General features: G+C 41.1%; 1 protein-coding gene across 6 annotated transcripts in view; it reads right to left on the bottom strand.

The window, feature by feature from the left end:
• Positions 1–13947, bottom strand: part of MEIOB (meiosis specific with OB-fold) — a 29034-nt gene that overhangs the window by 13289 nt on the left and 1798 nt on the right. For 2 of the 6 annotated variants that reach the window (XM_059415999.1, XM_059416002.1), the window contains exons 2-9: positions 12906–12982; positions 10984–11041; positions 8939–9070; positions 7163–7235; positions 4551–4746; positions 2193–2293; positions 1276–1328; positions 1088–1183 (exon numbers count right to left, since the gene is read on the bottom strand). In XM_059415999.1, the coding sequence (XP_059271982.1) occupies positions 1088–1183; positions 1276–1328; positions 2193–2293; positions 4551–4746; positions 7163–7235; positions 8939–9070; positions 10984–11041; positions 12906–12974 (778 nt within the window). In that variant the 5' untranslated portion in view covers positions 12975–12982. Of the gene's footprint in view, positions 1–1087; positions 1184–1275; positions 1329–2192; positions 2294–4550; positions 4747–7162; positions 7236–8938; positions 9071–10983; positions 11042–12905; positions 12983–13344; positions 13805–13947 lie in introns of those variants that run through there. The other 4 variants (XM_059416000.1, XM_059416001.1, XM_059416003.1 and 1 more) reach the window with 4 other exon arrangements.

Raw genomic sequence — 13947 nt, 5'->3', positions numbered from 1 at the left:
TTGGTTGGGCAACTGCCTTCAGCTCTGGTCATGATCCCAAGATCCTGGGATCGAGTCCCGCATCAGGCTCCCTGCTCAGCGGGTGGCCTGCTTTTCTCTCTGCCTCTGCCTGCCACTCCCCTGCTTGTGCGCTCTCTCTCTCTGACAAATAAATTTTAAAAAAACTTAAATAGTCAATAATTTAGGTGATCCAATCAATTACACTGATCTCTCCAGAATCATCACCAAGAGTGCTGCTTTAAAAATGAGTCTGGGGGTGCCTGGGTGGCTCAGTTGGTTAAAAGTCTGCCTTCAGGTCAGGTCATGATCCCAGGCTTCAGGGATCAAGTCCTGTGCTGGGCTCCGTATTCAGCAGGACTCAGCTTCTCCCTCTGCCTCTGCCCTTTCCCCCTGCTCATGCTCTTTCTTTCTGTCTCTCAAATAAATAAATAAATATCTTTTAAAAAAATAAAGTAAAAATGAGTTTCGTTTTTTACATTTCTTTTCATTAGTAAGGACATCAAAGATATAGCTCACTGTAAGCTTAAGAAATATAAATGTAAAGGAACACCTGGGGGGCTCAGTTGGTTTTCCGTCTGCTTCAATTCCAGTCATGATCCCAGGGTCCTGGGATTAAGTCCCACATCAGGCTCCTTGCTCAGCAGGGAGCTCGCTTCTCCCTCTGCCTGCCATTCCCCTGCCTGTGTGCTCTCTCTCTCTCTCTCTGACAAATAATAAAATCTAAAAAAAAAACTCTAAAGAAATATAAATGTAAAGCATATAAAGCAACTTTCACTTTTAATTCAAATGAAATCAAAGAATTGTTTTCTTTCTTTTTTTTTTTTTTTTAGAGAAAGAGTGTGTAGACATGCACATGTAAGTGAGCGGGGAGGGGGAGAAGGAGAGGGGAGAATCCTAAGTAGACTCCAGGCCCAACTGGGGCCAATCCCACAACCCAGAGACCATGACTCTAGGCAGAGTCAGATGCCCAACTGACTGAGCCACCCAGGCGACCCCCTTGTTTTCATTCTTAAATACACTGCACAAACATTGAAATGTGTGACACAGTCATTTCCAAAGGGACACAATATTGCAGATAGCCTGTTACCTGGATTAGTCGTAATAATGGTTTTTGAGATTACAGTTGCCGTCATGCAGTTCCGAAATTTGTCAAAACTTATTCTTACATCTGAGGCAAATATCACTGTTTGGGGGGAAAAAGCCATTTTACAACTTTTATGTGAAAGGGGGTATAAAACACGATAAACAGCAAGTGCAATCATTGTGGTACCGTACCTGTGTCTCGTGGCACCCAGCTCTGTGCAACCAGGATAGACTCATTATCCCAACTGCATATTTTTAAAAGGAAGTAAAAAAAAAAAATGAATACATTAGAGAAAACCCGGCAGTGATCACATTGTTTGCCAAAAACAGAACGTTTGAATGGCTGCAGTTAACAACTACCAGGTTGTCAAAGCGACAGTGAAGGACACTGGCATCCCCTGAGATTTGCAGGATTCACTGTCTATTACAAAGGGCATTTCATGTTCACGTGTTAAGTCCTTTCCCCGGACACTACTCATCTTTGACCACTTCTGCCCCCTCAGCTCCTTCTTTCCTCATTACTTCAGTCATCACAGGCTGGTAGAACTGAGGGACTACAAATCTGAAGCTTGTACAGCCACTCTGTCTGACCATTAACAGAGGCCCGCACTGGCTAGCTGTTCAGGGCACTTGACGGGTTGAAGGCCTATTTCAAACTCAGTGTTTTCTTTGGTGCCCGGGCATCTAGAGTCAGAGCAACGCCATGTTCTACCCTGCGGTGCTTGAGGGCACAGCTGGGGACAAAACACCTTCCTGTGGCCTGATTCCAGGGCGCTACCCAAGCAATCACACAGAATCCGGCTGGTTTATTACCATGGGACCTAATGAATCACTGACTGCTATAAAGCAGAGGACAGGAATGAACCAGTCACAGTGGAGTCTGTCCAAATAATCCCGTGCTGTCCACAGAGCTCATTTTAAGGTGATCTTACAGCACAGACTGTAGCACTCAATATATAATAGCACAGTTTCCTTTTTAATAATTACTTCTCCTCCATCGTTACTCCTCTCCTACTATGAAATCCATCATCTTTCTCATAAAATAAAAATATTCTGTCTCGGTGCTAATAGCAGGGATTTTACGGTCTGGAACAGATGTGGGAGGTTACCATATCATTGCAAAAGAAGACTCTGTCTCATCATAGAGCTTCACCTCACACCTCTGGCCTTTCCTCCGGTCTGAAGTTGTAAAGTGTTTTGGCTCTCCAACCTTAGAAATGGAAAGAAGTCATTATTCTCCACCTACAGTTGTAGAGGTACAAAAATGTTTATTGGTGGAAACATTCAAATATTTACCCTTTAAACAGCAAATTAAAAGAATTAAAAATAGGGGCGCCTGGGTGGCTCAGTGGATTAAGCCTCTGCCTTCAGCTCAGGTCATGATCCCAGAGTCCTGGGATCGAGCCCCACATCAAGCTCTCTGCTCTGCAGGGAGCCTGCTTCTCCCTCTTTCTCTGCCTGCCTCTCTGCCTACTTGTGATCTCTGTCTGTCAAATAAATAAATAAAATCTTTTAAAAAAAGAATTAAAATAGCAAGAAACACTAATATATATATATATATATATATATATATATATATATATGTGAAGGTTTTAAAAGCATCTTCTATCTCTAACGTAGGTATATTTAGCTGACGTTGTAAGTTTACACATTTTGACTAAAGGGAGACACAGAAACATGTGCTTTGAGTTCAGACTGTGGAGTGTTTTCAACATGTCAAAAACAGTGCTCCACGATAAGCCCGTGCGGCATCTAGGTGGTCTGAGGATGGAAAATATATATCCAACATCTGTGACGCCCATGGCTCAGCACAGAGCTTGGCGTGGAGTACACGCAACCGAAACAACTCTGTCTTCCCAGGCCTGCGCGTCCTCAGCCTGCCGGCGCAGGTAGGAGAGCAGCACCTTCTTTACTACCTCCACGGGGATGAGGTGATGGAGACCAAATGAGGGACATGCTGACACACCATCTAGCTTGACCCCACTGGGGTAAGAGGATTGTGGAAGTGGAGGTAAACTCAGGGGCCCTTCTGTCCCTCCAGCAAGTTCTCAGAGGGAAGGGCAGGTCCCTTTGCAAGCCACGTAACGCTGGCGCAAGCACAGACGGTCAGCAGGCTGCCCCCCATGCTGTCGCCTCCACATCTCCTACAGAGCTGAGCTCCAGCAGAAGGAGCTGAAGGAAGACTGGCCACTGCCAGCACAAGAGCAGGACCTAGGAGGAAAGTCAGAGGCAAGGACAGCGACTTATCACGGCATACAAGAGAAGTCTATGAAAAGGATTCTACAGTGATAAGAGAGAGGTGAGAAGGAAGAGAAAAAAAGGGCTAAACAAAAATGTGAAGAAAAGGAAATATAAGAGGGATGGAAATAAAATGGTAGAAGAAAGACACACACGAAAAAGGAACATCCTCCTACAAAAGAAGGTGCCAGCTCATGGCGGGGGAAGCGGAAAATGCTGTCCCAGGCTTTTGCTTATACCGAGGTTTAGAAAATTCTTACCACACTGTAATATAATGGCATTGTATAGAATTGCAGGGAAATTGAGATAATATCAGGCCTTTATGTAAGACTAAAGCTAACTAAATAGCCCAGAAAGTGATTTCTCCTAGTTTTCAAGACTGCCACGTAGGGAGTTTACTCCTCCAGCCTGAGTTATAGTGAATGGTCACTGTGTGGCAGGCACTGTGCTGGGCTGGGGCTAGTGTGGACAACACAGCAATCGAGGCCTCCACCGTCAGAGGCCTGTCAACGGGAAGAATCAACACTACCATTTAATACATAAAAGCAATGAGCGATTACCTACAACGTTCCGTATGTGTGTATGTGGTCTCTGACAATCCTCACTCCCTAGGAGTTGAGGAACTGATCCTGCCCCTTTAATTTTCTCCATGTACTTTTTCGTGTGTGCGAAACTGTACTTTTGAGATCTACCTCTGAATGTCTGCCAAGTGACCAGCCTGTCCAACAGAGTTTCACTGTGGCAACTGCATAAAAGGGAGGTGACAGTGAACCTGAGAGGTTCCCCAGGGCCCCACAATGCCTGCACAAGGTCACGCCAGCCACACAGTGGGTATGCCCACCCTCCATCTCAGAACACCTCTGAGCACAGACTGAGTGAACTCCGAGAGTCCTCCAACCTACGTCCCCTTGAGAAACTTCATGCAAAGCTTCAAGTCCGTGAATTTACTCTTTCCATTTGTGTCTTTGTCTCACCAAAGTATGCAAAGCTCTCACAGTTCGTAGATCATTTAGGAGTGCGATGCATTTAACATTCAAATTCAATTTTATTTTGCTACTCATTTCCAGATAAACTGCTCCTCTGGCAGTGGTGAGAGGTGCCACCATTTCCTTAATTCAACTTCCTATGGATCAAGAAAAGTGATTCCCCTGGTTATTACTTTCCAAACAGAAGTGAAGTGATAGAAGTGCCCGCCAAACAGAGGTTGGCTTTTTGAGGCTTTAACTTACCGACTGCACTGCTGCAAGCACGTTAATAATCCTCCCATCCAGACTGCATCCATTTGCAACAATGTCACCCAGTGAATAAAAATCATGAGACTCCTTGACAGGTAAGTATATCAGAGCAAGGAGCTTGGTGTCCACTTGGTAACTGGAACAAACTTTTACCGTGGAGTGATTCTCACTGAGCAATAGCTTACAGCTGCTAATTTGCAAAAACACACAAAAACAGTTAATATCGAGTGATCTTCTAATAGGAAAATACTTCCAGATTCACATTAAATTATCTTTTTGGTTGTAATTTAGACAACCAACAGTAATTTCTTGTATTTAGAAAATTTATACTTTTTTACTCTGAGAAACACTGAAAAATGTTGTGAAATATTTCTTTGTCTAAAATGTATTTTATGCCCCTCCTCACCACTCTTCCCCCTTGCAGTGGAGGAGAGAGCCAGAGTGGATATTAATTTTTATTAAATATATTATATGTTAACTTAAAAATGTATTTCATTAAGGGAGGCCTGGGAGGCTCAGTAGGTTAAGCGTGGGCCTTCAGCTAAGGTCAAGATCCCAGAGTCCCAGGATTGAGCCCCACGTAGGGCTCCCCTGCTTCTCCCTCTGCCTGCCATTACCCCTGCTTGTGCATGTAATCACTCTCTCTAACCAATAAACACAAAATCTTTAAAATGTATTTTCATCAAGAAAATGTTTTGAGGACTAATTTGTGCCCGAGTTCTAAGCATACTAGTTTCTGACCAAGCCCCAAACTCTGAGCTTCAGTTTTCCTCTCTGTAAAACAGGGGTATAAAAGGCCTCCAAAATGTCTGAGCGGGGGTGTCCCGTCATTTCTGTCTCCGTGACACTGATTGTCCTGCCTGCAACAGGACGGTGCTCGACTTCCTTCTGGGATGCTCTCTGTGGGGCAGACGCCCAGTATTTACACACTCAACTCCATCAAGGTGCTCTTCCCTCTCCAGCCAATCAACTCCTAAGTCCTCTCAGGGAGCCTCTTTCTAGCCTTGAATCCCGGCCCTCCTCCCGTGCCCCACCCTGCTATTTTGTTAGTGCTTCCCTCATCACTTCTCACCTAAACTGCTGCCTTGTCTCCTATGCTTCCTTCCCCCTCAGGTTGTTGAAGGGATTATCCTAAACCACAAATATGAACATACTATTCCCCAACTCAAAGACCTTCTGGGCTAGCCACTGGCAAAGAAGGAAGTTGGTGTGCCAGGCAAAGCTGTCTGCGAAGTGTCTCCACTTCTCTCTCAAGCTTCTCCTTCCACTGCCCTTGCCTTAAAGCCCAGCCATATCAGACTACTAGATTATGAAAATGACAGTTTTAGACCAAAAACAGTTAAATGTCAACAGTTTCATATGATTCAACCTACTGTTAACTCTTCGGGAAAAGGCCAGGAGGTTTCATGTTTGTTCCCTCTGCTAAGAACGTTCCTCACTGCCCCCTTCCTTCCTCTCTCCCTCCACTCATTTATCCATTCATTTCATCAATATCTACCATGAGCTAGTATGTGCTAGAACCTAGTCTAGGCGCAGGGGATACAGTAGTGCAAGAGATGGACAAGACCTTTGATGTCATGGAGTTCACATGTGTGAGAGGCAGACACACAACTGATCAAATAATCTCAGAGAGGAGGTCTTGACGATAATAGGACAGGGCGACATCCTCGTGACGAACTGCAAGGGTCACTACACAGAGAAAATGGAGAAAGCCCGAGGAGGTGACATTTAAGGTGACACATCAATGAGGAGAAGGAGCAAACATTCAAAGCAGATGAGAAGACTGTTCAGCACAGAGGGAGGGAGTGTGCAAAAGCTGATAGTGCAGAATGAGCCCTTGGTGTTTGCAGAGTGGAGTCTGCACGGCTGCACAGAAATGAGACATGGGGTCTGCTAGGACATCAGAACAGTAGATGGGAAGGGGTCAAAATGGGTGCAGCTGTTACTGTAGTGGAGACTGCTGTGCCCACTCAGAGCCCTTTACCAGCAACCCCTTGCTCTAGAGAGATGCCCTCAGGAAGAAATGCCAGTGGTGGGGAGTGGGTGCCACGGGTAACTTGTGAATCCAGGCCACAAACACCCGGTCCCTTCCTTTCAGAGGGTGCCACTCATGCTCCAGAGCTCCCTCTGGGGCCAGGCAGGCAGAGCCAAGCTCCTACCGAACCTGCCTCTCTGCTGTCCCCTGACATTACCCTTACAGGCTGCTCCAGAGAGTGCTCCCTCAACAGGCCACTTGCACAAAAATCTTCCTCTGGGCTCTGTCTCCAGTGAACCTGAACTAAGATAGGAAAGCGTGTAGGCAGAGTTTTACTTGGACGTGATACCTCTATAGGACTTCCAAGATTTACCTTTCTTTCTCATTGTTCTGCTTTAATGTGACTAGAGGCAAATTTCTCTAAATTGAGAATAAAAGTACTAAAAACAGCCATGTTTTCATGCAATCCTATATCAACGTAAATTGTTTGAAGAATAACAAAACTCCTAATTTTCAAATTGACACATATACCATCAGTGAACTCTCTGCTACTGTCACACACAGACACAACAGCAGTCACTCAGCAGTCACTCCAACGCGAAGGCTCTGGGCTTTGTGCTGGATTATTTACCTGGGAGTTGCAGGGCTGAATTTTTCTTCTCTTTCTAATTCCTTTCTTTGAATCAAGGGATTTTCGATTATCACTGCAACAGAAGGAAAAGTAAGACGCTATTACAAAAAAGTAACTAGATACCTAAAAACAAGTGTACATCACACCGAACATTACAATGTTATTTCTAATTTCTGAGTCAGTGTAGCATACCCTTTGCAGTCCTTTCCTTGTGTCATTGAGAAGGAATCCTGCGGTACAACCATCAATATGATCCCAGATGTCTTACATTTTGTGTTTAAACTCCTACATAGGACCTGCACTAATATCGTTTTATTGATTAGTTACACTGAACATACTGTAATCTGGTTACGACCTGGCCTTCCATAGGACATAGACTTTAAATAAACTTCACCCAGTTCATGGCTGCCTTTGGAAACAATCGCCACAGGGCTAAAGAGCCAAGCACAACTCGGATCCTGATTTCTGCTCCACAACTTAACAGCTTATGACAGAACATTTTAGGGGTTCTGTTTTCTTAGTGTCTTGTTGGACCTTTTTGTGTCTGTTTTGCTGATTCCTCACACAACGACTCCATGATAACCCCTTTTTATGAATGGAAGAAACTGAAGCTCACAGAGCTTAAATAACTTTCTGGAGGTTTTATATCTAGAAACCAGTAGGGCTAGACTTACAGTTGTTCTGAATCAAAAATCTGTAATCTTTTCACACCAACACACCACGGTCCTATTTAAATTTATAATTATTGTCAACCTTCTGCTTAAAGACCCCTTACTTCATTCATCCTCACAACCATTAACCTATAGTTTAATACCAAAATATAACTTTAGCTCTATATAACTAATGCACTGGCATTCCTCCAAGGAAAGTTTCTAATTGTACTGGGCCCTGTGGAGTTTACAAAGTTTTCTGCCTTCACAATCCATATGTTCAAGTACTTTATTATTCAGTTAGAGAGACATAATGTATAACCCTTCAACTTCATAATATGACGTAATAAATACACGAGTAAGTGCTAAGTGATGGAGACGGGTAATAGCTTGCCTAGTTGTACAGTTTTGGAGAGTAGTTTAATTCTGTGCATTACTCTTTCCCTTCTTTTTTCTCCCAGGAAAGGGAGCTGGTATCGTGCTTTCCCATTACTTGTAGGAGGCGAGCGCTGCCATCCACTGAGGGACAACAACTTACACTTTATACCACACATACTACTTCCTTTAAGACCCACAGCATCTACAGGGTACTCATTCACTACTGAGGCCCAACGAGGTTAAGCAATTTTCTCAAAGTTATGATGTAAACAAATATTGGAAGTAAGATCTGAACCCACCTCTATGCATTTTCAAAGCCCTGGTTTTTTTTATATGACACTGTACAGAAGGACCCTGGGATGGGTAAAGGTTGCCAAAGATTTGCTATGTTGAAAGTAGAGCTTCTTAAACTCCTATTAAAAGTTCAAATTTTTCTTTTATCAAAAGCTACTTAGCAGCCTTACTATGGTTACTGAAAGATAAATGGTGACAGCAACAACAGGAATTGATGAAAACTGTAATCTGAAATAAACCAAAGATTGTAAAGCTACCTAGTAAAAATACATGACTATCACTTTTATATGTTTCAAGTAATAAAATGCTAAAGGCTTGTGTTATGCTCTTAATGCACGACTTGTTTCTTAGGAATTATGAATGATGTCTTACTTTGACTCCCTCAGTGTATTTCCCACAAATATGTGGGAATAATACTGTAACAGAAACAGTTCAAGAACCAATGCCGACTTACCGCACTCTCCAACCCTAAAGCTGTCAGAAAGTGACCTGATATAACCTTCGCTGCCCCAGGATGTCACATTGACAAAATGCGTTGGTGAGTCCCGAATGGTGAAACTGAAAGTGTATCTCTCTGATCCAATATCTAAGGGAAACCAATGCAAATGAAAACTTTTATCTTAGATTTGAACAAATATGATTATGATAACAAACATACTCAAACACATGGTAAAAATATTATTGCAATATAAATTCTAAGATAAGTCATGCTTGAGTCAATCTCCTAGCTGCCAGAGTAGATAACTCACCTCACTATTGATCCCTCTGTTCCCTTTCCCCAGTTATCTGCATATTTGGAGAGAAATGACAGCTTGAACCATACAGATTTTAATTTAGATCTCCATTTCTCTCTGTTACAGTTTCAATTTAAGTCATGCTTCAAATCTAAACTATTTCAAAACAGGGCGCCTGGGTGGTTCAGTGAGTTAAGCTCCTGCCTTTGGCTCAGGTCATGGACTCAGGGTTCTGGGATTGAGCCCTGCACAGGGCTATCTTCTCAGCAGGGAGCCTGATTCCCCCTGCCCCTGCCTGCCACTCTGCCTACTTGTGATCTCTGTCAAATAAATAAATAAAATCTTTTTTAAAAAATAAATTATTTCAAAACAAATAAATGTGTGCTAGTACATGGAGCCACTAGGGGTCAGCAGGTACATTTTTTTTTCCAAAATAAAAATGTCCTTACTGTTTGTTCTTCATTAATTAAAAAAGTACACAACCTAACATACATATATAAATTATAGATACCTACCAAGCTGTAATTAGCATTTGCCTTTGGGGAGGGGACTAGGCTGGACAGAGCTGGGGGTTGAATTGAGAATTTCATTTTTCTAATCTATGCCCTTCTGCACTGTTTGAATGTTTTGCGAAAATGTACTAACATGTGTATAATTTTTTTTTTAAGTCAGTAAGGATATCTTCTCGAGAAAAGGTGTTCTGTACATATAATCATAAAAAATACTCTAATACCACAGGAACCATGTATCTATTTGCACAATCTGTGAGGTGAAAGTTCTATTTCATTGATGGGATTTCAGCAAACATTTCAAATACTGACAATTTCCTAATTTGTGTATTTTAAGTTATTCCTTTCGGAGTTTAGAAAAAAGATATATAGACTTTCTCAAACTATTCAAATGGTAATTATGATCTAATTAATCATGATGAAGTAAAGTAAAGGCATAAACAAATGTTTACATCAAATGTAATAATGGAATATTACATGAAATTAAAATTAAGGTACTATCACTACACCATGAGACAAAAAACAGAGTCACAACTACTCAGGCAATTCAAACAAAATTCACGTCTTCTGCCAAAATCATTGTCTGACTGATACAACTCTGACTCCCTCAAGCACTTATACTGTAACCTTTCATAAGTAGTGCTGACGGTTTAAAAGCTATTGGTACTACAATGTTAGTTTTGGCCTTTTATATCTTATCATTGTGCGTCAACTACAGAAGTTTGAAAACTTGTTTTTAAACTTGATTTTAAAAATCTAATTTTAGTCTTGGATTGTTTCCATCATCCTAAAACTTTTATACAGTTCAAGCAACTCAAAGAGCCACTAAAGCCAGAGTTAACTGTATTTTCCACATATGGAAGATGAATTTCTCACTGGTTGTCTGGTTGATACCGCTGCTGTACTTCTCTCCTTCCAAGCTCCTCTACCATGACATATCCCTGCTTGAAAACCCTGTTCCTTAACATCTTTTGTCTTAGATTTAGTTGTGTATTTTTATCTCTTGGGCTGAAAGTGATCATAAACAGTGGAGTCCTTACTAGGGTCAAACAGCCTTATACGTCATTAAAAATTATTTTAAGGTCCACACACATATAGCCTTAAATTGAGTACTTTACCATACAACAGAGCAATGAACACTGCTCTTAATTAAGGAGTTAAACAGGAATGAGAAACTCAATCCCTTGAATACACTTTGTTGTAGTCATAAGCCACACTTGATGAAAAATGAAGCAAAGAGTTAAATAGAACTCAGCTTTTTCTGTCTGGAAAGCCTTTGACATCTGTTTTCCCAATAACTATACCAATTATTTTCTGAAAAACAAGAAGGTTATAGAAGACAAATATTAAACACAGATGTAGATGGTAAATTTAATTTCATGGACTTGTTATATTTTACTGCCTCTAACAAACATTTTTGACTAGGAGCCATTTAAATATATTTACTCCAGATACACATCTAAAGAACTTCATAAATGTTCAACTCTACAAGGCAAAGTACAAAGTAATAAGACAATTAACTGTTATTACATATACAATCATTTAATACTTAGTATGTTTCTACTTTATTTTCAATCACTAGGGGGAGCACAGTAACCACCCTATGCTATCAGTTCTTACTAAATTCATTCAAAGCACATGCATATACAATTTAATTTGCCATGGTCTTCAGAGCTTTCTTTAATATAGGATTTTCTAACAATCCACATAAAATTGCTTAGCTTCTTAATCCAAACATGCTAAACAGTAATATGAATTGGATTGTAACAAAACTTGTACATCGCTCCCAACAAATCTAAACTCTAAAGTCCTAGATCTTTTTTTTTTTTTTTTTAATAAAGTCCTAGATCTTGGGGCGCCTGGGTAGCTCAGTGGGTTAAGCCTCTGCCTTCGGCTCAGGGGATCAAGCCCCACATCAGGATCTCTGCTCAGCAGGGAGCCTGCTTCCCTTTTTCTCTCTCTCTGCCTGCCTCTCTGCCTACTTGTGATTTCTGTCTGTCAAATAAATAAATCTTTAAAAAAAAAATATATATATATATGTGTGTGTGTGTGCGCTGGGGCCCGTGTGTTCGGGGGTGCCTGGGTGGCTCAGGGGGTTAAAGCCTCTGCCTTGGGCTCAGGTCATGATCCCAGGGTCCTGGGATCGAGCCCTGCATCGGGCTCTCTGCTCAGCAGGGAGCCTGCTTCCTCCTCTCTCTCTGCCTGCCTCTCTGCCTGCTTGTGATCTCTGTCTGTCAAATAAATAAATAAATAAATAAATAAATAATCTTTTTAAAAAATATGTTCAAGCTCTTAAGACTATCACATCTTTAGCCGAGGTATTAATTAAATCTTACTACATTTAGACATATTGCTGTTATTTCTTAAATTCCATATGCATGTCAATCTCACCAAATTTTGTGGGAAAAATTTAATGGAAATATTCAGCAAAGCTTTTAGCTGAAGAGGAAATTAATAACTTACTTTTTTTTTTCTGGGCCTCTATCAGAAAGACTTGGGCCCCCTATTTTTAACATTAATAAACTTTAATTGCATATCAAGGTTACATATAAATATAGCCCATATTAAGAAATCTGATTCATAAATGCCAAATGTAAACAACAGACTGCTTGGGGCAGTTCTTCACCTCATAAGATGATTCCACCTAGATTTTATTTGACTCATAAGTGTCTTGACATGTTTGAAATGATTGAATTCCCCTACAACTCTTCAGTAAAAAATGGGTTTTCACATAATATTTCAGAAATACATCTTTTGTGTACCTTTATGTTATATAAAGGAACATAGTGGCAAGTATTTAAGTCTATAAGTTATGTATAGTTTGATTAGAGAATAGATATTGCTGAGCAAAAATGTTTTAATTTCACAATGCTAAGTTTGAGCTGTTGTTAAATATTTAATGAAAGTAATACAATTAAACTCTTGATCATTTTGAACAAATGCTAGTCATATCTACAAGGTCCTACTCTAGACAAAAGAGAAAGTAATTTTCAGTTAGCTGGCATAAAATCTAAGAAGCTTAGGGGTATCTAATATCAAGTCATACTGATGGAATGAGTAGCTATATACTCATCAATTACAAGCATGTGTCACATGAACCAATAATGTTGATGTAATATAATATTCCACATAAAGTTTCTCTAGAGAATCACCAAACTGCTATATTATTAAAATTTACCAGATTAGCCATATTCGGATGCAGATCTGAAAGTGTGGTGAAGGTCTTTGATGCAAAGGAGTTTGCCATTCTTTAATCTACATTTTAGAAAATGTAAGTTTGATGAATAAATTAAATAACTAAAGTAACGCATGAAAAATCCCAAGATTAAAAAAAAGTCATCTGAGGGATTCCTGGGTGCTGGAGTCAGTTCAGAGTCGGACTGGTTTTGGCTCAGGTGGTGGTCTCAGGGTTGTGGGGTTAAGTCCCATGTAGGGTTCCTCCCTGGGGGCAGAGTCTGCTTGCGACTCTTTCTCCCTCTCCCTCTGCTGCCCACCGTGTGCGCGCACACACTCCCCGCCCCACAATAAATAAATAAATAAATAAATAAATAAATAAACAAACAAACAAACAAATCTTTTTAAAAATTATCTAGGAAAGCATCAGATATGTTACTCACCCTTAGGGAAAAGTTTTTATTATAACAGTGATGGGTAAGTACCGGTCAAATCTGTAGAAAACATGGTTCAAAATGTCCTTTTACAGTTTTGAATGGTACAGTTAGGTTCCAATTTTTAACTTTTACTTTCCAAAAAATGTGTAAGTTAGCAATTTTTGTTTTTTACACTTCAGTATTTCTGATTCCAAGAGGCATCTTACGTGTAATGACATTTTAGTTTCAGTAAAACACAGAATGTGAGTTGTTGGGGTTTTTTTTGTTTTGTTTTTTTAAGATTGATTGATTTAGTCTGGGGGAGAGGGATGGAGGGAAAAGAAGAGTCTTAAGTAGGCTGCCCCAGCAGCACCTGTCATGACCCTGAGTTCACGACCAGAGTGAAAACCCCTGAGTCAGACACGACCGACGGCACCCCCCAGGGACCTCGCTAATCTAGCAGTTCCTGTGCACCCCGTAAATTTAGAGTTTCAGGTGGGAGAAGATTCAACGGGACTTAAATATTTATTAGCGCAAAGCCTACTTCCAGAAATACAGCAAACCGGGGGGGGGGGGGGGGGGGGGGGGGGGGGGGGGGGGGGGGGGGGGGGGGGGGGGGGGGGGGGGGGG

The sequence above is a fragment of the Mustela nigripes genome, chromosome 11 (assembly GCF_022355385.1).
Source record: "Mustela nigripes isolate SB6536 chromosome 11, MUSNIG.SB6536, whole genome shotgun sequence".
Lineage (NCBI taxonomy): Eukaryota > Metazoa > Chordata > Mammalia > Carnivora > Mustelidae > Mustela > Mustela nigripes.
Note: the sequence above shows the minus strand (reverse complement) of the source record. Positions and strands in the feature narration are given on the sequence as shown.